The 26,151-nt window shown below is 32.2% G+C and overlaps 3 protein-coding genes across 4 annotated transcripts in view; 1 reads left to right on the top strand and 2 right to left on the bottom strand.

Annotated features, from left to right (window-relative positions):
* The window catches only part of LOC129801694 (homeobox protein Meis1-like), a 52,269-nt gene extending 42,901 nt beyond the window's left edge, over window positions 1-9,368 (bottom strand). For both annotated transcript variants that reach the window (XM_055846975.1, XM_055846976.1), the window contains exon 1: window positions 8,939-9,368. The gene's annotated coding sequence lies outside the window, so the exon portion shown is untranslated. The remainder of the gene's footprint in view (window positions 1-8,938) is intronic.
* The window catches only part of LOC129801718 (rhodanese domain-containing protein CG4456), an 887,636-nt gene that overhangs the window by 671,908 nt on the left and 189,577 nt on the right, over window positions 1-26,151 (top strand). The window lies entirely within an intron of this gene.
* The window catches only part of LOC129801681 (E3 ubiquitin-protein ligase AMFR-like), a 46,110-nt gene continuing 31,346 nt past the window's right edge, over window positions 11,388-26,151 (bottom strand). Inside the window, exons 7-9 of the mRNA XM_055846953.1 lie at window positions 19,703-20,139; window positions 19,477-19,634; window positions 11,388-13,405 (exon numbers count right to left, since the gene is read on the bottom strand). Of these exons, the coding sequence (XP_055702928.1) occupies window positions 12,744-13,405; window positions 19,477-19,634; window positions 19,703-20,139 (1,257 nt within the window). The 3' untranslated portion in view covers window positions 11,388-12,743. The remainder of the gene's footprint in view (window positions 13,406-19,476; window positions 19,635-19,702; window positions 20,140-26,151) is intronic.

Here is a 26,151-nt window from a genome sequence, read left to right as displayed (position 1 = left end):
TATATTGTGTATTTTAAAAGTCTGACCTTGAAATAAACTATTATTACAAAAGATTCTAGGGTATTTTCGATTTTATGGACGTAATATCCACAACAATATCGCACAACGTGATTATAAAGAATAGAAGAATAAAGTGTTTAATCTCCATAGTTAACTGTACGTAATGGTTACATTTAATATATTTGCTTATTTTTTAAACAAAAAGTGGTTTTATGAAACGTGAGCAAAAGTTAGAATTTGGACACCCGAGATTTTATTTTATTGCAGAGGCTTTCTTACTGTTTCAGATGGGTAGGAAGACAAATAACTGTGTGATTAAATTTCTCACTCTTTCCATAAGGTTCTGGCATAAAGAGGTAAAAAATAGTAGTGTGTTCAATAATATATCTTTAATAATACGAGTGTCCAATACGTATTGTCCAAATTGTAAAATTTCCCTTGTTCCAATTTGTACCAACCCTGCCCAAATTATATTGTTCTGTATTCTCATAATTTTCTTGTGTTTAAGAACTTTTCGAACGGTATTTAAAGAAATTTCACTAAACAGTAATATTCTAGAAGAGTCAAGGAGCAAATTTATGTATGTTCGAGGGGAAAAATATATTTATCATGTCTTGAATCTTGAGTCAAAGATTATGCCTCTGGAAATTGTTCCAACTTTATCACTTTACCCTAAATTGTGTTAAATTGCACAAAAAGCACTTTCCTCAAATAACAATATCATTTTATAAAATATATCATGAATTGGTTATTTAAGGATATATGTATTTAATACAATTAAAAATCTTAAAGTAACATCGTGATCAAATTAAGAAAAAACTGAGAAGATTTTCTTATACACCCTGTACACTACTTCTACATGCGACTTTGTGAATTAAGGAAATCAACCTTCTCGTGGGTGTTTGGTGTGAAATTGAGAGATTTCATCTCAATGCCAATTTTTCCAACTTCGATGGATGAGGAAGGAAAATGGTGGAAAAATTCAACGATGCGCTGTTTTTGTCCCACAAAGTGAATTTTCTCCTCAAAACACATTTGAGACACACCACCATTGAGGATATGAATCTTTTGTCAATTTTCATTAAATGCAAGAGATTGCCTAAAAGATTTCATTGTATCAGATTGTGAAATTGGAAGGAAGGCATTACCAAAAAGCATCAAGGAAATTCACCTAAAAATTTACCTATATTCATGATTTTTTTTGGCAAAATTGAAGTGAAAACTTTTTTTTAGAGGAATTTTTAGATGATTTCTATATCAAAAGTTATTTTTTTTTAAATATACATTTTTCTCTAGAAATGAAAATATGCAAATTCATTTATGAAAACTTCCATTGACCTAGTTGATTTTTCTACCAATTTCATTAATATTTTCCTATTCATTTCACTTAGGGATATTTCTTGTTCAGTCACTTGAATAAAATTCGTTTATTAGATCATTAGACTTAACGGTGGAATTTATGAATCAAGCAAGGCAAATATTTGGCAATTTGTAAAAAACAGCATTACTAAGGAGATGGGAATACATTACAACGTATAAGTTGTAATATTAATAAAAAAAATTGTTTATCGGACATGATAAAATAATTTTGTGCTCTGAACAACAAAAATAATCTTCACTTGTCTATACCTTTCGAAAATCTTTCTAAACTCTCACAATTGCTCAAAATTCACTTAAGTTTTGAAGGTTTTAAAATATATAATATTTTTTGAAAAAGTTATTTAAAATATATTTTGCTATTTACTGTGCTATTGGTTAGTAATTACGGTGCGTATAGGGGTGTAATCTTTGACCTTGAAAACATGTTAGAAGGATTATTTACATTTAAAAGGAAGGTTCTATGAATATCCCAAGTCACTATCTCTAAATGTTTGGTTTCTTTCTAACTGTGTTCCTGGCGCTTATGGTCGGCACATAGACGTTCAAATATCGTAGAGGATAAAATTTAAAAAAGCAGACACTTAAGAAACACATCAACTTCATATGAATTTGTGTGCTGAAGGCGCCTTTCATAGCCCAAATGTCGATATGTCCGATTTTCAGCGCTTTCCGACTTTTAGCAAATCACCCTATTAATTTTTGGAAAATCCACTAATTTACAAATGTCAAAAACACGTCTATAGGGCCCCTATAGGAACGTCTATACGCTCAAAGAAAAAGAGTGCCAAAAAATACGCAAGAAATTTGAGAAAGAAGGGAATATTAATTTTAATTTCATGAAATTGTCCTAATTTAAAAGGTGTTTCAGAAGAGCCATAAGAATAAAATTTTAAATTCAAATATCAATTTTACAATAAATTGCCAATATGCCAATCAATTACCTACACAAAAATGTTTTACGATTTCAGAAATGCAAAACAATTTTTTCAATACATTTGCCCTTTACCCGACATTGAGACCACACAACTAAAATTTAAAGCATGCATTTAATACAAGTATCAAGTGAGAAATTGCATCGTGATCAAGAGAGGTTTGAGAAGAGTGTCGAAAGAAAAAGAAATGACGAAGACATTCGACGTGATTAATTGACTAAATGGATGTTTGATGAGACCCTATATCTAAAAGTGTTGGAGTCGAAGACTTCTTTGGTCTGAAACCCCATTCCGAAGCAAGGAGAGAAGATGAAGAAACTCCAAAAAGGTCAATCTCTTCGTGCAAATCACTCGCGGGTGACTACTTTAAGAATGCATCTTCCTCCAGGATTCCATTTCATCTTCCTTCGTTCTTGCCAATGAAATGAATGAAATTCATTATAGAACACCCACGAAGAATGAGGCTAAAGGAAAATTTACGACTAGACGCGAGATCGCGCACTTGAACGGCAGCTCCTCGATCACACTCCACCCACTAATATCTTCTTGTGCTCTTCTAACACTCTAATCATCGAACAAATACTTGAAAATTTTATTACCAGCCTCTTTGGCAGCCAATCAGCCATTTAGTCACACTCGCAAACCGGTGAAAATTGCGATAATTCGCACCACGCGATTCAAAGCGGGTTTCTTCAATTAAGAAAAAAATAGAAGACTAGCATGTTTAGAAGGGAACATTGAAAAATAACAAAAAAAAAATGGGATTTCCATTAGATGAAAAAGAGATTTTTCTCATCACTGACCTAATTTGTGATATCTTATCTCTGAAATAAATAGATAGGATTTCCCAATATGCTTTCGCAATCAATCACGTATGTTTAGTACATGTTTCATTTTTTAGATAAACAGTTCAACTAAATACCTATTTGGGGTGTTAAGTAGATCATCACATTATTTTTTTCATTATTTAGCGAAAAAAACAAGTTTTTCAAGTGGAAGAAAACTTCCTATTGAAGTAAGTATTTCTCATTAGTAAATGTAAATTGAGACTTGAAATAATTGTTAAAAAAAAATTTGAAAAAAAACTATGCTGGTTTAACCCTTTAAGGACGATTGGGTCACCGGTGACCCAAAAACAAATTTTTTCTTACGGTCTTCTAAAGTTATGTTTTGCCCTAAGAAGTCAGAAAAAATTTATGACCCCCAATTTTTGACCCTCTCGTCCTTAAAGGGTTAAATCAACTCAATCAACACAATCTAAACACGAAAATTCAAAGACCTTTCAAACAAATCCATTTATAAGCAATAAACAGGTGAAAAATGCGCCATTAAATCTTTAACGACGAGACACTTTTTACGGACTGAAAATCAACAATAAAAATTAAACTGAGAAACATAATCAATGATAAGTCTTACATCTAACTTTGGAAAGTCCAAGAGACTGATTCGGTGTATTTTGTGCTTCTATGAACGATAGGGACAAAAATAGCCCAAAAATTTAAATAATTTTTCTGACAATACCAATAAATAATATTTTTCGCTTTAATGAAAAATATTACGTATGAGTATTGTAGTTTTTATTGTCAAAAAGGTTTTGCTTAAAAAAAATTGAAAGTATAAGAAATAAATAAAATCAATTATGAACTTGAGAATTTGAAAACACGTCATTTTTGAGCTTAAATATTTACTACATAGCAAATAGCTAGATACTTGCAAAAAATATTCTAGATTCCTTCAACTTTCTACTTTACAATTATGTACAGACATAAGAAAAAATAACTTTAGGTAGTCAGCAAAAATTATTTTCTTTATGGGACACCGGTGTTCCAATCGTCCCTAAAGGGTTTAAAGGATACTTAAAATTTTATCTTCAAAAATTTTAAAAGAACGCTACGGAATAGATTGTAAATAGTCACGTGGATAAACTGACAAATGTTGGGGCACATTTTATTTTGATTTACAATATTAAATTTTTGAATGGATTTTAGAACACAAAATCAATTAATTTGGAACAAAGACTTACGTTGTTCTTTTGAGGATATCAAATTCAATAACAACAAAATATTAAAATAAAATAGTATTTCATTTTTATTGTTTTACTGGTGTTCTAACGTGGCTAACGCATTAAATGAAGATTCCCCAGTAAGATGCCTTAAATTGTGATGCGGGCGAAAGTGAGAGAATATCTCGGTATACGTCTCCTTTTGAAATGGTAGATAATTTAATTGATTTATGATAACCAATTCAATTTCTCAGTCTGTGAGATAATTTGTTGGTCTTTCTTCCAGAACAGAGAAATATACTCGAATACCCCTTAATTGCCTCATTCTATCAATAAGATTCTTCAGAGAATATTTGCATTTCCTTACCATTTCAACTTTAGCCCACGAATAAATTATTTTTATTGTTTTTCTTATATTAATAGAGCTCCAGAGAAATCTTTTGGAAACAGCAGTTCATTGAGGAAATTCTCTAAATGTCGTAAATTTAAATTTACCTTAAATATTATCTTAATTTAAGGATTCAGTTTTTTAGTATTTTCTAATGTACATAGGAGATTTATATAAAAGTTATGAAATCAAAATTTATTCAGGATTATTTTTAATTTGTAAAAATTTGAAAGGTTTTCAGTTAAGTTCAGTTAAGTCATTTAAGTTCTTAAAGTTTAAAATGACAACATTTTAACTATATTTTCTGAAAAATTTATTATAAAAATCTTAAAAATTCAGCCGTTAGGACCTGATTTTCGGGAGACTTTTTGAAAAAAAAAAAACTTTTCGGAGTACAAGATTTCTCAAAAGTATATATTCACTAAATTTTTAAAATTTTGAAATGAAAATTTCAGAAAATATAGTAAAAATATTGTACCTTTATATGCTCAAAGAGCTCGAATTAAATATTTTTCTTTTTCTGTTGAAAAAGATGTCAATGAAATATGCTGCTTTTTAGTCTGCGTGACCCACGTAACCCCTTAAGCATCGGAAAGCCTACGACATTCCTCCTGGCAGATATCGAACTTATTCTAATTATTACGAATATAAACGAAAAAATTTATAAAAATATTTATTTAATGTTTGATAGCAAAAAGATCCTTTTAGCATCTTATCAGGAGGGTATACATACAATAACATTTGAACTTGAACTGGTTAAAGACCTAAAGAGATAAAATGTTAAACATGAATATGACCGAATGACAATAATATATTTCTTTTACGTCCTTAGCGGTATTGTAAGAAATGAATTAGCAGACAAACGGACAGTAAATTGGTCAAAAAAAAGTTTAAGAAATTTAAGAATTTAAGAAAGAATTGAGGATAAATTGTGACAAAGATAGAGTACACAGTATACTTTTGAATAAAGGTTAAAGCTATAGGTTTTTACAAATCTGTAATAACATTCCTTGAATATCAAGAGATCTAAACCCCTGCCATACCTTAACAAGGTCGTAATACGGACTCAAACCTCAAGTGTACGACGCAATTGGTAAAATTTATTAAAAGATAACAAAAATGTCGAGGAAAGTTTCAATTAAGATTGTATTTTAAGAGCAAATATTTGCTGCAATTCATTTTTCTTTAAATATTCAAAGATTCTAGATTGGAATTGATAAAGATTTTTCATAAAGTTTTGACTTATAACTAGGTTAATTTTTGAAAAAAAAAATGCTGTAAAGGATGTAGAAATATTTAAAAACTGGGATAAACCTCCAACTTGAAACCGGTAGGGGAGACCAGAGCAGAATTAGTCTGCAAATGAAATTTTTCAATGCATATAATTTGTTAAAAAAAAATTTGTATATGGCTGATGGGGCTGATGGATATTTCAACGAATAGGGAGGGAGGTGTTTACTTTGAATAAATAGTGTTCTCCTTAAGATTCCTTCTAAGGTCCTTTACAGACTTACGACTTAAGCCGAGACACGACTTAGTGGAAAATAATGGAAAAGTAATTTAACCATTATTTCGAATATATAATTACGATAAGCCGTCACTCGGCTAATCCGCTAATCCTCAGGTCTGTCAATGCCCTAGGGCAAACTATAACATCGCATTATCTAATTCTATGCGTGGTTAATCCTGCCCCGGTCTCTCTTATAAAGGTTTATAGTTTAACTAAATAAACCATTTAATTTGATAACTTAATTTAAAAAGGTCAAGATTGAATTCATAAATTTTAGTTTTTCTTTTAATTAATATCAAATCTAAAATGAGGATTTGGCTTTCAATTTGGAAACCATAAAATAGGAGTTTCAGGCTATAGGTGGAGTGTAGCTTCCAAAGGTATTGTAATCCTCTAAAATATAATAGGGAAACCATCGAACATAGGAAACCGAACACTGGTTTTAATTTTTAAACTCCTTGGAATGTGACGATCATTTCTTCAATAAGCTCTGAACACGCGTACCTGAATTCATATAAGTCTCGTTCTTTGAAGTCTAATATCAAATTAAAAAAAAAACACAGTGTTCAGCACTACCCCGTGTTCGGTTTTGCCCCAGTTTCCCCTGAGCAATTTTAATTTAGTGGTTTTTTGCCTAATAGTATAAAGAATTCAACAGCATAGGTCACATAATTTAGAACAGGTATAAGGCGGTCTTTTAAACGAGAGGTTTAATTCTGTTCCAGGAGATCTTAAATACGTAAGATACAGGCAAGTTCAGTGATCTTTTTGTAAAATTTTAATTGCTTATATACGATCTTAAGAAAAAAATCAAAAGTTTTGCTTATTAATAAATTAGAGTAGGTAGGAATGTTACATAGTTCATTCAACTTTAAGTCTGAAGCCCGTATAAGCCTTAGGGCTGTAGAACTTTGGTCAATTTATGTCGTTTAGCTTAGTAATTTACTTACAGTAGAGTCTCCTAAATTCGAACGCTCGGGGGGTATTTTTCACATTTCTCACCTCTCAAATTCGACCGATTTTTTCAAAACTAACGAAATTTATGTGAGATTAAATTGTACTCCCTCCGTTCCGAAATAAATCGTACGTTTGGGAAAAATTCTTGTTCCGAAATAAGTCATACGTTTGGGAAAAATTGGGATTAAGGGAAAGTTTGTTGGCAAATGTTTTGTGTATCAACAATTATCTCTTGTAAGGAACTATTACTAATGTTCAGAACTAAAATTGGGGTCCAGTCTTGATGATAAGATGAGGAAGAATGTCTTAAAAATATCTTATTTTTTGCGTTTTATTTTCAATCTAAAATAGGTGCAGAATGGTGAGAGATACAGACTTGGGACCTTCGGGGGACCCCCCCATAAGTTGACCCTGGGACTATTAATATGTCCTTTATTTTGCCCCCACTCCTTCCCTTCCCCTCCAAAATCATGTTTTTTGGGATTGCTCGAAAACACGTCGTGCGATTTTTTTTTTCAATTCTGGATATGTTTTAGAGAAACATATAAATGATCTCAGGGTCAACTTATGGGGGGTGCGCTGAAGGTCCCAAGTCCCTATTTCTCACCATTTTGCATTCAGATATTCGAACACATTAAAAAAGGATGTTCTTTTTATTGCCCATTCTGCAAAATTTAAGATATAAAAAATGCCATATCGGTAATAACTGTTGAGTTCTACTTTTCCATACTAAAAATTTTAAACAAATTCTAGCCTGTAATGTTAATCACAGTCCATTATGTAGTAATTAACTATCTACCGGAGCTCTTTGAAAAAAACGCGAAAAATGAACAACTTCAACACATCGATTCCTCAACTTACCATCGTCTTAAGATCCCCATATTATCCCTGAACATGGAGGATAGTTCATACATAAGATATTTACAAATAACAAAAACATTCACTGAAACCATTCCTTAATCCCTAATTTTTCCCCAAACGTACGACTTATTTCGGAACGGAGGGAGTACTTTGGAATAAATTCGCGTACTTTCTCACAAGTCTTAGTGGTAACATACTTCCTCTTCATTTTGCACGACCATAATGTATGTAAACATTCAGGAAAAAAGCACATAAATATGATTTTCATTCACCAAGAATACGAATTTTCTAACATAACCTCACAATTGACATTTTGAATCCAAACGGCGTTCGAATTTGAGAGATTCAGATTTGAGAGACTCTACTGTCTACTGTATACAGTTTAATCTAATTAGAATCTTAGCGGACTACTAAAAAATCGCCTACACCTTTTTTGAACTTCGTATACGGCTTTCGTGATTATCGGTTTTGGACATTTGTTATCAGTATACGTTTTATCTTTGGTAATTTTTGAATTCTAGATAAATAATAAAGAATTATTAAAATAAAAAGTAAAAGAAAATAAACATTGAGAGCCAAAATGTTGAAAAGCACTGAAAGAATTGTTAATGAATTACGACTTGATTCGTAAATCAATGCGCCGCTGAAAGGGGATTCAAAATCCTCACATTTCCACGTTTTTCCGGAGGATTTGATGGAGCCGCACTGAAGGGTTAAATTGGTCCATCATAGAGAGCGACAAAATATCTTACAGGACATTTAACTGCATTTTTCACCAGAAATGCATCTCAGAGATTCATGATTCAGTTAATTTAGGCTACGAGATTATTAGAGATTTAGGAGTAGCGCCCCAAAAGGCCTTCATTGACTTTTTTGGGGAATTATGTAGATTTTGAAGGTTTACTCACCGAAATCGATTTGGGGGGATGCTCAAGGTGATAAATGAGGCTCTTCTTGGGTAATCTCTGTAGTCCTTTATCCAATTTGCAGTAGCATATTTCGTCGAATTTGCTTTTCAGGTGGTCTGGGATTGATGTAGGGGAATTTCCAGACGGATTTTCACGTGATTCTGGGAAGGTTCTGAATTGGAAAAATACCTCCACAGACAATTTCCACCGCAATGAAAATCCTCACTTTTCACGCACTTCTACAACACACACTGTCCACCCGATAATTTCCACGCGGACACTTTTGTGAGAAAACACTTTTCCACCCACTTTTTGTCACGAGAAAAACAAATTTTCTAGGGCCACTTTGAGAAACGGAGAAGTCTGAGAAAGAGATGTTTTTCCTTCGATGTTTACATGTCAAAATACCAAAGATAAATGACAGGGTGGCGACTTGCACGCTCCCAGTGGCTTCGACAATGCCCACTAAATAATGTCATCGGAATTCCTGTGGATATGCGCAGACTTTGTCTTTTCGTCTGTAGACAAAACGCCAATATAACAGATTTTTGTCTTCAGAGTAGGTGATTCCGATTTTAAACTTTTTCTAGCACAATTCTCACAAGTTTATGAATATGCGGAATATGCAATAATTTTATATATTGATTGATCAATTTTAACTGTTTATTTTTCTTATGGCACTTGCATACCTTTTAGACAAGGAAAATTTCATACAATCGAAATTCGTTTCCTTTTCATTCTCAAACTTTTCGTATAAGTATATCCCACTCTTTCGCACTTCTCTCCTTCTTTTGAACGGGCAGAAAAATATGATACCCAATCTATGTAGGAACCTCGAATTTCTTAACATAAACTTTCATTTAAAATTGAATTCACTCGTTGCGCCGTTCGAATTCTGGAGATTCCGATTTCGGGGACTCTACTGTTGCATTGGAAGTGTGGTGAGTTATAATTTTTACATTTTACAACAGAGGTGTGCAAGAACCGTTAAACCGAATAAACGTCAAAATAAGTTTGCTCAGGTAGCGTTTCGACCATTGACGAACAAACTTTATTTGACGTTTTTTCGGTTTCAAAACACGGTTCTTACCGTTCTTACACACCTCTGTTTTACAACAAAGCATCAGCCACCCTGCAAATTCTGCAGAAATTCGTCAGTTTCGAAAATGTAACTGCCGAAAATTCTGCAGAATTTCTACAGAAAATTTTACAGTCGATTTCCTCAAATTTCAACGCTTCAAATTTGAACTACGGTTGCATTCAAAATGTAAAATATGAGGTTATGTAAAAGAAATTTTGCATGGACTCTGAATTAGAACTTTTTTTGTGTTTCCTCAAAATTGTCGTATTACATTAATTTCCTCAACAAATTCCACCTATTTGACAAAACGAACAAAACATTTAATTGATAAAAGTCACTAGTTATTTTCTTTAATTTAGGAAAAGTGAATTTTACGTGAATTCCGTTACGTTTTTGAAAATATTGTTCAAAGAGAAGTGAGAAATGCCATCTATACCCCCCCCCCCCATGTTCAAATGTGATGAACGCTATTGGGCATTTCCATTCTCTCTTTTTTTTGGTCTGGCCTCTTTCTTCTAGGGAATACCTCTAATGCTTTGTAAAAATTGTAGACCAGATTAAGAGATGACAGTTAATTCAATTCAGAAAAAAATTGATAATTTTGGTTAATCGCCGTTACGAGTGCTAGTGCGCTTAGTGATTGATGGTCGTTAAAGAAGGAAGAAGAAAAATTGTAGAAATGCAGAACGAAGTTTTTCTGGGTTGTCGACAACGCTGATGAATGTCGGCGAAAGTTCCAAAGACGATTTTTATTGGGCATTGAACCCTCTCTGTATTTAATGGGATTCAACTTTTAGAGGGAGATTGGTATTTTCAAATAACTTCAGAGTGCTGTCGTAACTTGCCTAACTTCATTATTTCTACTCAAATTTATATTTGAAAACGTAAATTGAATAAATTCCTTCAGATCATTTAACATTCTAAATGGTAAATGATTAAATTAATATATGACCGAAAATACAAAATACATTAAAAAATATTGATTTTGTAAATTGTCCGTATGTATAACATGAAATAAAGAGGATATTATAAAAAGCAGTCAATTAAAGTAATTTTTAAGGAGAGTATTTGAGCAATCTGAGTAATACTTGAAGCAACCACATGATTCAAATCTAATAAAATTTGCTGTAAATTGCAAATGATTGTTTTTTTAAAGCTCATTTTCTAGTTGACAACTTTCAGTAATTTTCTTATTTTTTTTCTATTATTTTCCCACGTTTTGTCCAGTTGTCATGGGTGCCAATCTCCTGGTTTCCAGTGGAAGTGCCAGCTTTCCAATATGGAAGTTTTTTTTTAAATTCCCATTCCAATAACCGTCAGCACCACGTGAAAATGACGAGAATAAAATCCCAGAAAAAAACGTCTTCGCAAATTCTCATATTGATTTAATTACAACAATTATGCACAAGTAATCACAAATACAGTTAAAATCAATTCTAAAATTAGCTTCTAAACTCATATTTTTTTTGCTTTGACTCTTAAAATTTGACATTTTCTATTCATAAATCTTGCGCTCAATCAGACTCATTCGCCCATCGACTTTTTTTTTTTTGTAAAAGCTGAGCCAATATATTGAAGGGAAAAGGTTAATCTCAGAGATTTTCGGACGGTTCTTGCCATTCATTCATCAAAAGCTTGTTGAAATCAGTTTTACAGTATTTTTGCTTTTTTTATCTCTTTCTTTTCTAGATATATCATTCCAATTTCTTTCTCAAAAAATATTATCATCATGCACACACAACTCTTACGCTGTTTACACAATATTCTTTTTACATCTATTTACAATAAAAAAAAACATCAAAAACAAAAAAAAAGACTCAAAGTAGCAACAAAATGTGAAATAAATTCAGTTGACTTCTTCGTGTTATGAAAAATAAAATAAGTCATTTCCTAAAAAAAAAAGACAACATTCAATGTGAGAGCACTTAAAACCACTTTTTGCAGAGGAATTATTTTGCAGATATAAATTTTATTTATTTTTTGTAGAGGATCTTTATACCGGCTTTTCTATTGCAACATTATTTTCTTTTAGTTTTCAGCAATCTGTATATCACAGTTCATTTTTTTCTTCATCAGTTCATTGTTGTTGGAAGGAAGGCAAAGCTCATTTATCTACATTTTTTTTTGTTCTGGAGAATGATAAAAATCTCATAAAAGGATTAAAGTGAAAGAATTAGTAGGGATTTTATATAAAGTTTTTTTTTTTAAATGTGAATAATACTTTTAGCTAAATTTTCCAAAAAGATTTCTTCAGTAGTTTTCCAAGATATTGCATGAAACTTTGCTAAATTGCATGCAACTATAAAAACTAACGTTCCGGATATCTTAAAAAAACTTGGGATTTTCTTCAATAAACTTTTAGGATTTTTGCTCAAAGTATTAAAATACACAATCTATTTTTTTTTTAATTTTAATCTTAAGGAAGGAAGCATTTCCGGCAGAATATGTCTTAAAGAAAATTCCATTGTCAAGGAAAAGTTAAAGAGACCTCAAATAAATTCCTCCTGCAAAATCAATAAGTTTTCCAAGTGCTCTCTTCTAATCACACACAAAAGGACATCAAATGCCTTTCACACTCACGCACAAAACACTCTCTATCTCTCTTCCTTACTTTCAGGATGCAGTCTTAGTTACTTGAATAATCCCTACACGGCTATTTTTTCTTTCTTTCTTCTGTTTATAGTTAATTTGTAGTAAATAATTTAAAATTGATGAATAATTGGCTCACTCCTGCAAATTACTCTTGCTCCTCTGACGCAAATCTCTCGTGGTATTTAATTCTGATCGATTCCTATCCAGGTACTTCCTGCGCGCCATTGCAACAAGTGCCTCCTTGCGCCTCTGCAGAATTTTCTCACGTTCTTCGCTACTCTTTGAAAATCGATCACCCAACGGAACATCCTCAGGACTATCATCCCTCAGGAGATCACTCTGATTCCCAAAGATATTACTCTTCCTCTCAACTTCATACCCTCCCGGCTCTGACGAACTAGAACTCGTCGATGCCCTCGATAATGTTGGATTGACATACATATCAAATCCATTATTGACAGCCAAAACGGTAAAATTGTCAGGTGTACTGTCTGCCGATGATGTCCCCCGGCTATCTGTCTCATCAAAATCACCTCTATCAAACTCCTGAAAGCGCGCTGGGATCTGCAATCGTCCCTCCAGGATATTATCAATGGTAATCTCAATGGAACGTGTGATAGTGAGATCAGAAATTATGACAGTCAGAGGATAGCGTGGAAACATTTGCTGCACCTGAAGTGCCATATTTCGAATCTGAGAGGTGTGAGTGTGAGTTGGTGGCTCATTGCGTAGCATATTGTTGATATTTGTGACTTCCACAGAAAAATTGGGCAACCACGACACATAGCGTGACCCTGAAAAACCCCAAAAAGAAAAACGAGTTTAAGAATATTTTACTAATCGAAATATTTAATTTTCAAAATTCTTTTTTTTATTTATTTAAAAATATATATATATATATTATATATATATATATTGAATTCACGATTAAATTGTCAAGTGTTCCAAGTAGAGCCCTGCGCGATCAACTTTTTCGCTGCGGCGGCGTGAACTTGAAAAAGTGTTCGCGGCGGCGGTGCGCGATGCGCGCCGAGTAAACGCGCAATCATGGACGTTTTAATGGCCTCTACACACTAGAGAAATTTATGTCCATATTGAAGAGTTTGTCCTACAAAAGTGTAGGGAATTTTCTTCAATATGGACATAAATTTCTCTAGTGTGTAAAGGCCATAAGCCTCAGCTGTGTTGCGGATTTTTAAGCACAATCATGAACGTTGTAGACTAAAGCTGTGATGATTTTCATGCGCAATTGTAGGCGTTTTAGGCTTCGGCTGTGCGAGTTTTTAAGCACAATAATGGACGGTTTAGGGTTTAGCTGTGCGGATTTTTAAGCACAATCATTGTCGTTTTAGACTTCGGCTGTGAGAGTCTCAGCACAATAAAGAAATTTTAGGCTTCAGTCGTGCGGGTTTTTGTGCACAATCATAGACGTTTTGGTCTTATGCTGTGCGGATTTTTAAGCACAATAGTCATTTTTTAATGCTTCAGTAGCATGGACTTATTAACTTCATAACCAGAAAATGTCAATTGAAATTTCCAGTAATACTTGATATTTACGACACGCCATTTGCCAATACAGATTTTTACTAAAATCCTTTTTTCTTAATCGGATTTTAGAAATAGACATTTCTAAGACGAGTGAAATTAGATTAATCTGCTCTTATCCACAATAGGATTGATTTTATAAATTGTTTTTGAATGATCTAATTCAGAACTTGATGCAAATAGGAATTCTTTCCAACTCTATATAGAAATAGAAATTTTTTCATTAATAAACTCAGTCCTATATTTCCATTTACATATTATCTATGTCACTATCTTATTATCATCTGGTTCTTTGCGCTCCTGATAAATCAAAAATCAATTCTCATTGAAAAGTTCTAATTAAAAATGTTCCAATTTGATTCAAATTCTGAATTATGTTATTTCACCTTATTATGATTCGTTTGCTTCCTAAGTTCGTGTTTACTTTTTTTCTATTTTTAAATCTAGTATTATTTCTGACCATTTTTCCGAAATAGTGTCATTATTGGTGCAACCCTCTCGAAGAATTGAAGTCTTAATATAATAAAATTTTGAAAAATCGCAAACAGAGAGAATTCATACTTGCTGGTATGCTAACAGTTTAAATCAGATAATATTTTTGTACAGATTAAAGCTATTTACTATTTAAAATTGACTTTTAACTGAGTAAATTTAGTTTTGTACTGACAAAATATATGTTTTTCTTACCAAAATAAACAAATATTGTTTTTGCAAAAAAAATTTTTTACCAAATACTGAACCCAAATATTTTTGCCTCTTTACTGAAATATTTTACAAAAAGTACCGATTACAAATCTAGTGTTTCCTGATTGATTATGAAAAACTTCAAAAATAATCAAAAAATTTCTAAAATTAAGTGAAATACTTATAAAGTCAACCCAGATAGTTTCTAGAATTTATTCTACGAAAATTCTAAAATTAGTATATAAGACCTAAATTAAGAACTTAATTAAATTAATTAAAAACTGTCACTAGGAATTTCTATCTTCAGATTTCCTAAAAATCTATATCTACAATCTCCTAAAATTAATCAACTTTTCTTCCATATTAAATCCTATTTAAGATAGATTGTCTGATTTAGTATTTGGAAATTCTCAAAAATAAGTGAAAAAGGATATATATTAATAATAATAATAATAATAATAATAATAATAATAATAATAATAATAATAATAATAATAATAATAATATATTCGATCTTATCCGCGATATGATTGATTTTAAAATTTATTTCTTGAATTGAAATTTTTCAGTGTACGACTGATAGCGTCTTCAGGTTATGTGGGTCATAAACCCTCCTAATGGCTTTATTTGCACGCACATAAATTTAAAAAAAAAAGGAAAAATAAAGTAAATTGATGGAGATTTTTGCCGAAATCTCTACGTGACGCAATATCTAAATCGTAAAATAATACCTTTAGGGTTCTATTGAATTTCAATGAACGCCCTAGATTTTGTCAATTTTCACAATAATAGCGGGGAAAATTATCACATTTTTTTTCAAGCCGCTTAAGAATTTAATAATAAATTAACAAACAAAAAAATTAAAATTAGATTTGTCTTGTGACTTGATACTTGTGCAATACGAGAGACAAAATTTCCAAAAATATGAGATTTTGAAAAATAAGGTTTTCAAGACAAATTGGAGGTAAAAAATCATCTGCGGCGGCGGCGCCAAAAATAGACCTCGCGCGCCGCGCGCATTTGCTCCATTTCGCTTCGCGCAGGGCTCTAGTTCCAAGACCTTTCCAACGAACCTTAATTCGCTCAAATCGAGAAATAAATAAGCACTTTAGATCCTTTTTAACCTTTAAATTTGAAAAAAAAAATCCCTTTAAAAGAATTCATCATAAAAATGATTCATCCGATTGACTCAATTATAATCACAATATGATAGGAACGTGCAAACGAAGTGATTTTTCTCACTTCGCGGAAAGTAATAAATTATGCACGAAATAATACACGGAAAGTTTGACATCGCATTGATTTTGATAATATTTTCCTTCACTCTCTTTTACTATTTTAATTCTAGATGATACATTCTTTTCTTTTAGATAATTACACTATACAAATAAATATTGGATGGTTGCATAAGTTCGTAGGACTGCCTAAGATAAATTTCAACTGATATTTTTAGAAATATAATTTGTATAATCAGGGATATACGGTTTTATTCTGCGAATAAATATAAAGATAAAGTTTCAAAATAAAGATTTTAAAAATTTCAAGTTTTGGCATTCTGCGATCTTGGATAAAAGCCTTTTAAACCTTTGATCTTGCAAATCGTCGTTATTACGGATTATTCAACGGTATTATCGTATATGGAGGAAATCCAAAAAAAAATCCAAATATAAAAAAAAAAATAGAGTGAAATAGAGACATGTTAATGGTTCCAGGGTCGATTTATAGAGGGTCCGCCGAAGGTCTCTAATCTCTCTCTAAGCATGGAACGGCCGGACGGATAAATAGCACAAACATAATTTCTCAGAAATCATCTGAAACGCGAAGATATGTTGACAAAAGTGGTCCCCTGTGTGTGGAAATTTTGTGACGTGAAGAAATTGATGAATTATTTATAATAAGGGTAGGTTTTCAGGCTTCGCACATGCTCTGATTTTGAACATTTCACATTTTTTATCATATACCTTTAATAAATCTGATCTATCTATATTTATCTATATAGCTATAAAATATATAGCTATATATAATATTTTAATAGCTAAACTAACTCACATATTTCCCGAAAGTATTAGGTCAGATTCATTAACCCTTTAAGGACGATTGGAACACCGGTGTCCCATAACGAAAATAATTTTTCCTGACTACCTAAAGTTATTTTTTTCCTTATGTTTGTACGTAATTGCAAAGCAGAAGGTTGAACGAATCTAGGATATTTTTTGCCAGTCTTCATCTATTTGCTGTATACCAAATATTTAAACTTAAAAATGGCGATTTTTTAAATTCTCATATTGAAAAATTATTTTAATTATTTTTTAAACTTCAAATTTTTTTAAAGCAAAACCCTTTTGGCAGTAAAAACTACATTACTCATACGTAATATTTTTCATTAGACTGAAAATTATTATTCATTGTTATTGTCAGAAAAGTAAATTAAAGTTTTGGGCTATTTTTGTCCCTATCGCACGTTGAACTTTCCAAAGTTAGATATGAAACGTTTCACAAATTTTGTTTATCGATTTAATTTTTATTGTTGATTTTCGGTCCGTAAAAAGTGTCTCGTCGTTAAAGGGTTAAAGGAATAAGAGAAAAATAAGAAATGTTCGAAGCCAGAGTGTGTACGAAGCCTGCAAGCCTTCCCCTACTGTGGACTTCGAACAGTAGAAGGTAAAAAAAATATCTTTGTTCTGTTATGTCATCGGAACACTTTTTACATTAAAAAAAAATCATTAGTCAAAATTGACATTCCCTTATTTCTCTAAAGTTTCGCATAAGTCTACCCCACACTTTGGCCCTCTTCTTCTTTAGAAGTCTATTTCAAGCAAACTATTTTGAAATGCTGAAATTAGATTTGGCACTAAATAAATTTGGTAGCTGACTAAATTATTTGAGACCCTGAAATCCCATATCTAATTTAAAGGGACTCATTCTTAATTCTAAAAAAAAAGAAGTTGATGGAGGTCAAAATTACTGTAAAAAATTCTGATAAAGTAATTTTGATTTTGAGTTTCAAATTGTAAAAACAAAGCTGTCAAAACCAATAGATACTAATACTTTAACGCTGAATTCAAGTTTGCCAGATTGCGAAGAGAGAAAGCATCAAAACAAAAAGTAAAACATCAAAGTGGCGAGTATTTGTATTTGTACAAATAATGGACGAAAAAAGTTATTTGAATTATTGAAAAAGAAGCACCTGGCGAAAAGCTAGAAACGACCATAATATTTCTGTCCAGTTTTTCCCTCCAAAAAAGGAACATAGACTACAACTCTTAAAAAAATGACAGTTACGCAAATTCAGCGATTTAAATTTTTGGTGAGCGATCAAAAATTTTGTCAGCAAATCGACAGTCACCAAACTAAACTGATTTGTTTGGAGCTTATGCCTCCGGCACACCTTTTAGATCGATAAAATTTCATGAAATCAAAATTTGCGTCCCTTTCTTTCTCAAAATATTTGCAGAAGTCTATCCTACTCATTCGACTTCAAAGTCGACTGAACTAAATTTAATTTAGTGTGATATTCTAAAGAAGAAGAAGAGTGTGAAAGAGTAGGATATACATATGCTAAACTTTTATGAAAGAAAGGAATGTGAATTTCGATTTTATGAAATTTTCTTGATCTAAAAGGTGTGCTGGAGCCATTAACATTGGATTTTAGTCAGTAAAAGCAAAATTTATACAAAAATGTGAATTATTTATAAATCTAATAGTTAAAGGGTTAAACAAAGTTTCCCTTTATTTTTCTTGGTTTTGCTCTAAATTGAGTAAATCAAATTTGATTTATGACTTTTCAAAAAGCCGCTATTGTAAATTCTCGTCAATTATACAAAGTTATTGGTCTCCAAATTTCAAAGAATGGATCTAGAACTATTTTTTTATTATACCGGTCAGGGGGGTGGCATTAGCTCTGAAAAATGCGACCGGTTTTAGTGTAATTTTTCCCTGTTTTCGTACACATTTCTCGAGATATCTCCAAAACTACGTAGGTTGCCAATTTAGGGTTTGCGGTTGCCTCTTCGTTATTAAATTGGCTTTTACTTTGTATTAGTATTTTTTGCTAATTCATTCTATAATGACAGAAAACAGCTAATAAACTCAAAAGTTTTTTCGCCACGCAAGAAACATATGGGGGAAACATAGGAAATGTCATGCCCCTGATACCGGTCATGGTATTTTAATACAAATTTATTACTTTTAAATTGTTCTCCTCGTTTAATTTCTTAAAAAATGAGCTATTACTGCTCTCTCTGAGGAATTCGCGCAATAAAAATGTTAAGTAATTTTCCTAAAAATTCTATATTTAAAAAATTATGATATTAAATTACCTGTGCCTGTCCAGGTAATATTCAAGATATTTTTAAAAAATGTATGTTTTTTAATTTACTCATTTAAAATCTGTACGTCATTTTATCATTTCAAATTAATTCTTCAGTCTGATCTAAACCGCGCATACATCAATTAAATATTCAGGAATTTTTTTTTATAATATTTAAAGATAATATTTTCAATAGAGGAGTGATTGTCAAATAAAAATAACAAAACTTTTAGGTGGAATGGTCTGAGAGCACGGTGTGTATTTTTTTTGCCGTTGAAATACTTGAAGCAGAATAAAAGAAAAATTTAGGCTGAAAAGAATGATTACCATTGAAGTGGAAGAAGTGATTATTGGCACGTCCAGCTGTCTCCGGTTCATCGATTCTGTCCATATTAGGATGCAATGCTACATTGTGCTGAACACTGAGGGCCAGACGGCACGTTGGACAGCTTGTGTCCTGCTCAAGCCAGGACTGGAGACAAGAACTGTGAAAGAAAATTGTTAAAAAAAAAACCAAAAAATAAAACTAGAGCATGTGATGCGAGAAACTTACTTGTGGAAGAGATGAGAGCAGGGAAGTTTACGAGCAGATTCCATTTTTTCCCAGCAAATGGCACAGTTGTCAGAATTCTCAGTGAGATCCTTAGTTGTGGCTAAAGGATAACTCTTTTCCATGTGATTGAGAACCCAGAGGTAGTTTCGATGTTTCTTAATCTTGCGCTGAATCTCATGAATAAGATAACGCAATTGCATGATAATGACCAAACTAGCCATTGACAAAAAGATATTGCTCCAGAAGAGCATGTGCAAATGATGAACAAGATCAACAAGGAGAGCTGCCACTTCGAAACCCAGTTCAATATAATAAGCCACAGGACCTCTCTTATCCCATGACACGGCTTCTCCACTCAATCCACCATTCCTCATGTCGTACAGGAATAAACCGTAACGCACGAGAACATGAAGTGTTCGGATGGACAAGAGAACGCACTGTAAAAGAAAAAGCATGCAATATGTAATATGAACCACTTTAATTCGGTTGTATACACCCATTTGTAAGTGGTATTAAATTAAAACCCATCCCAAAATCAAATTAGAAATCGTCTGTTCATTCAATTTTACGTTAAAGCTTTAACTACATTACTTATTCATTGAGATAAATTCGAAATTGTTAAAATAATGTTAATTGTACTTCAGACCTAGGGCTCAGCCATATGACTTAACATCACTCATTTCTTATCAGACAGGACTTTTTAGAAAATTTTAACTTAGGATAGGATATTAAAAGGAAATGATCCATTAGAGTCTGAAAGAACCAATACAATTGGTTGCTATTTAGGATTTTGAGACCTTTGGAAACTGGGCTAAACCTTTAGTATGAAGACTACTTAACGCTGTTGATCCAAAATAGGTGCAAATAGGGTTGTGGTATTACTTATGGTCGATCTTTACTTTTATGACCTTGTCGCACAAATCTCCATTTTTTGTCACAAAATGATTTCGAAAACTCACAAAATTAAGAATATTTGATTTTCGGTTTTCAAAATCCGTGATATTCTGGTTTTCGGAATCATTTTCGTTTGGCAAAAATAATGACAAGGCTATAAACTAAAGACAGGCCATAAGTAATGCTGCCACCCTACTACCTTTTTAGGTGTACCGTCGTTGCGGGTGACTTTGCACTCGGGGGGTGACTTTGCACTCTGCTGTCCGTAAGACTTTCATAAATTCTAGCGCTTATTGATGGTCTTCGCCGATCCGGTCTACCATGTCAAAGTATATAGGGATATATTATGTACCAAGTAAGGTACAATGATCCCTAAAAGGATTCTTGTAGTTTCAGTAATAGTCAATGAAATGCTAATATAGGTATTTTGTCAAAAAACGGCTCCGTGAAAAAGTTATCTGAAGGTGCAATTCCGAAATCGATTTCAGAGTAGTAAATTGCCCAAATCCAATCTAAATTTATCTGGCTAGAATAATCCACTTCGATTTTGTGGATTATTTCTATTAAAATATTTTTTTTTCTCTGTTATCTTCCTAAGAACGCATGATTTATGTTATAAAATTGCATATAATGGTCTTTCTAAAGCTTTATTATAGAAGTATTTGGTTAAAAATTATCCAATTTTGTGGGAATTTAATATAAAGTGACCGAGATCTACAAGATGGTATGGTCGCCATCTTGATTTGACGTTTCTGTCCGCCATTTTGAATAACTGTCAAAACAAAAACCTCATCCGATTGACCTGAAATTTTAGTATGTTCTAGCTGATGTCAAGGCCTTTTCAGAACATATATAAAATCCGACCTAGGTCAAGTGATTGTCTGGATATAGGGGCTCCAAGTTCAAAATTTTGACATTTTCATGAATATAGAACTACAGGGAGCTTCTTTTATCAAAACCATCACAAAAAAGACAGCGCTATCGTTAGGCGATGAGATCTAACAAACAAACAATAAGAAAAGTAATGTTTTTGTTTATAACAGTGCATTATTTGAGAATCTTACAAACTGTTTTCGCAAAGATGAAAAATAAAAAATTAATTAAATGCGCTTTTCGTTTATTTTTTTTTTCAATTATGTTAGAGTAAATAAATATATAAAATAAAAGTCTCAACCATTTTTAATAGTTACTGAGGCATTTCGTTTAGGTTCCAAATATTGAATATTAAAAAATAAAGACCGCCAAAATATGAGTATTACAAAATTTAAAACTTTGAGCCTCTGTATCTAGGTAAATACTTAACGTAGACTGGAACATAGATACGTTTTGAAAAGGTCTTGACATCAGCTACAACATACTAAAATTTCAACCCAATCGGACTAGTTTTAGGGTTTGACAAGTATTCAAAATGGCGGACAGAAACGTCAAATCAAGATGGCGACCACGTCATCTTGTAGATCTCGTGCATCTTACCCTTAGAACTGAAGATCTTCATTGTCGTTTATTATCAGAAATTGTTGATTTTTTAGTATTTATTAAAAAGTGCAAAGTCACCCGCACCTTATCCCAAGTGCAAGCCTCTTTTCTTGATTTTTTTAAACATAGTAAAATTTTATAAAATTAATGCTAGTGGCACAAATTCTATTCATTAACAACTGAATACAAATAATTTTACCCATTAACCCCCCTCCCTTCACTTTAACTGTCCAATTTTTGAGGGTAAAGTTGAAAAACAGCGAAAAAACGTGCAAAGTCACCCGCAACGACGGTATTAGAGGTTTCGTTCACTCTTACGAACAAAATTCACCCCTAAAAGTTGTAAAAATAACATAAAAAAACCGGTGATAAGTTCAGATAAGCATAAATAATCGGGTTAAAGAATCGCATTGAGAGAACTGTAGTTGGTGGCCGAAATGGATAAAATTGTCCCAATACGATTCCATACCCCCATAATTCAATTCACAATCGAATTTTCAAGAGTTCCTAGTCGTAATCACCCTGAGTTGCTAGATCTCCGAGGTCCCCTGTATAGAATCTCAGGTACCATAATTCCGGCTTCCGGTGGCCTTACGGCGTTATCACACTTGCACATTAAAATTTTAATGTGATTCACATTAATTGTCGCTTGTGAGCGTCGAAATATGTTATTTGTGTCTTTCGTGTCACTTAATATTTGGAGTTTTTCTATTTATTGATAAAGAAGTGGACTTGGCCTGCAAAAATAAGTTTAAATTTACCTGAAGCATAAATATTTTTCACATTAAAAAATTAAAGAGAAAATCGCATTAATTTTTCGCATTAATGCTATAAATCAATTTATATCAAATTTTGCGGTTCAAGTCTACCTTTTTATCAACAAATAGATCAAATTTTGAATTTAAAATGATTCAAACATACAAATTACACATTTGGACTCTCACCAGCGACAATTAATGTGAATCATATTAAAATTTTAATGTGCAAGTGTGATAACGCAGTTAAGCCATCTGGCTTAAGGGCAGATTCACATTGACAATAAAATGCTCACCGTAGCCTCACCTCATTAACGAAATAATTTACGCATTTTCATTGCAATTCTTACGCAAATTTTCCATTACGGCATTACCTTATCTCATACTCGGTGGCACTAGGTGATAATAATATAAGAAAATTGAAGAAATAAAACGAAAATGCAATAAACGGTGAGCAAAAAAAAACTGTACGATTAATTTCTCTTAAGGTCCGGTAAATTTATTTTCATTTATAGCGCGGGTCAGGGTAGGGCGAGAGCAAAGTACGATCCACCGTAGGTTGGAAAGCTCTTTACCTCAGTTCCACGTACCAATATTTTATCAAAATTGAAAATGGAAGTTCCGAGATATTCGACATCGATTTTCCAAAATCGATTTTTCTATTAATCGGATTTTCGATTAAATAATCGGAGAAAGTTGGGACGCTAGTAAGAGTTGTGTAGGTATTGGACAAGAGTTTTTCAAATCATCAAGATTTTTCAAATTCTGACAATTAAAACCGGAGATATGACCATTTTAAATTTTAAAATCAAATTTTTATCCCCTACAGGTCGTGTCAGAGGGGTCGAAAGACCTTCAGTTTTTTTTTAATCAAATGCTATGATTTAAGATCGATCGATGCCATAGAGGCTGAGTAATTGAGAAAATAAAATTTAGGAGTGTTCTAAAATAGCGGAAGGGAGGTGGGGGTGTGAATCTGACATCATTAACTCCTAGCGATTAAATAAGCGATCTAAATGAAATACTCGGAAAAACCCAGCATATCATTTAAATTTGATATTTATGCTCTTGAAAATCTTTTCCATTTAATTTTTTTGTGATTTTTCTTATGAAACACTCAAGTTGTATGAAATTCTGAGAAACTATAAGACAAGATTAAAATATTGGGATTTTCTACATTGATTCTCCATAAGACTATGTTTTCTGTATTCCATTTATTAAGTCATACAGCTTCCACGTTTACTTGTTCAAATACAGAACATATTCTGCCAACTAAATATTTTACCCGAGAAGCTGTTAATAAAGAAAGATACACAAATAGTGACATAAATATACATACATAGATGAAACTATGAATATTTAATTGAGTTGCTTTTTAATTAGAAATTCTACTTCTTTTTTTTTCATCATTTTTAATCTGGTAAGTTTATGCTTTTTGTAAAGATATTTATATTTTACCATGAAAATATTTTCTTTTTCTGGATAAATACTCGAAAAATAATCTATACGTAATATTTTTTGTATATATATTTTGACTAAATCTCGTAACTTTATCTTACAAGCTTTTTTTTCTGGGACATAAAGGAACGAAATAAGTTGGTAAATATGCGGAATAAGTCACTTGAGAAGTTGTATTAATTTTTGCACAAATATTTATCTTTCTTTTGTTGAAAAATTTTTTTGTGAATCTTCTATGAAAAAACAAAAAGCGCACGAGGAAGGATCTCAAATAATATTCTTATATTCAGAAAATAATCCACTCAAGAGTGTCAATTGAGATATCCCACGAGATTCCGGCTTTTGAAATTGTGTCAGTTCTGTTTATATACATTTTAGCGTGGAGAACAAAAACCGGTAGAGAAGTTAAAAAAAAAAAGATGGCAAAGCGTCCCAGCTTTGCGGAATGCTCGAACTCACGAGATAGAGCTCACCGTGAATTAGTTTTTTTTGCATGATCTTTTGGTATTACTGATCTACTAGAGATCAAATTGATTCATAAATCACAAAAGCATTTTAAATCAAAAAATCGATACTTAATCGGTTCATTACCGATGAACACCGATGCACCCGGGTTCTAAATTGCAATACTTTTCCAAAAAATCCAAATTTAACCAAACGGGGTGAAAAATGAGCCTCACAAAGTGGTTGGACCTTTGACCTTCAATAATTCAAAATGGCGAATTTTCCGTAACAAACTATGACGTCAGAAAAGTAATATACTTCATAACCATCCGATTTATATTTGATATAAAAGAACTTCCACTTTATGTGACGCAATCTTCATTTTCTAAGTTAGATCATACATATAACCTCAAATTACAGGATATCCTTTTCACCTAAAAAGAGAATCAGGTCAAAGTATTCTGTTTCAAATTTTAGTAAAGTTACAGCTCTAAGTGTTTTCGATAAAAAAAATATGGTTAAAACAATGAATCGTAAACTGGTTATATAGTCGGTTTTCAATTGTTAAAATTCGATTCGATGGTGATTTGAAAAGGTCTCATTAAATGCTACAACTTTTCATAAGAATGCAACTTCATACGACCACCAAAATTTACCCTGAAAACGAAAAATCGAATTTAAATTATCGATGTCTAATATCTGAAAATGCCTTATGTTTCTATTTGTAGTATGTTGTAACTGAGATCGAAATCTTTCCCACGATAGGTAACACTTTGACCTAACCATGGTTCGACCGAAGCTATAATTGAAAATAACTTAACAGCATTTATATTTTCGGTGTTTATTAACCGATTTTGATGAAATTTTAGTTTATTGTATCTAAAATCCAGGCGTTTCCAAAGTTTCGCATTAATATCCACATCAAGTGAAACTCCCTCACTCGCTTACCTTAACGAAATTTACGGGACTCTCTTTCTCTCTCTCTCTCTCTCTCTAATGTTTAAGTAATAACGTCAGATAAGCTCATGGTAACTGAAGGTAGATGTTAAAATTTTGTGTAAAACTTAACGTAGGGTAGAGTAAGTACTTTTCGCCACCTTAAGGTTTGACACCCTTATAATTCTTATAGTTTTTGTCGAAATAAAAAGAAATTTTGTGTACAAGTGCTTTGAAGCATTGTCTATCTATTGAACTAGGAGACTTTCCGGGAACTTTTGAGTATTTGGTTGAAAAAGTACATTTCCTGCAACAATGCATGTTTCAGTACTTTTCGCCACCTTGTGAACACTTTTTCGCCATTGTATAAGCACTTTTTCGCCACTTGTTTTCAATTGTTTTTTAAGAAACAGCAGCTTTCGAAAACCCCCAAAAGAACACGGCACAGTAATTTTCTTATTTAACACCGATTCTAGACAATTATTA

The sequence above is a fragment of the Phlebotomus papatasi genome, chromosome 2, assembly GCF_024763615.1.
Source record: "Phlebotomus papatasi isolate M1 chromosome 2, Ppap_2.1, whole genome shotgun sequence".
Lineage (NCBI taxonomy): Eukaryota > Metazoa > Arthropoda > Insecta > Diptera > Psychodidae > Phlebotomus > Phlebotomus papatasi.
The sequence above is the reverse complement of the archived record's forward strand: the minus strand, read 5'-3'. Positions and strand labels throughout refer to the sequence as shown.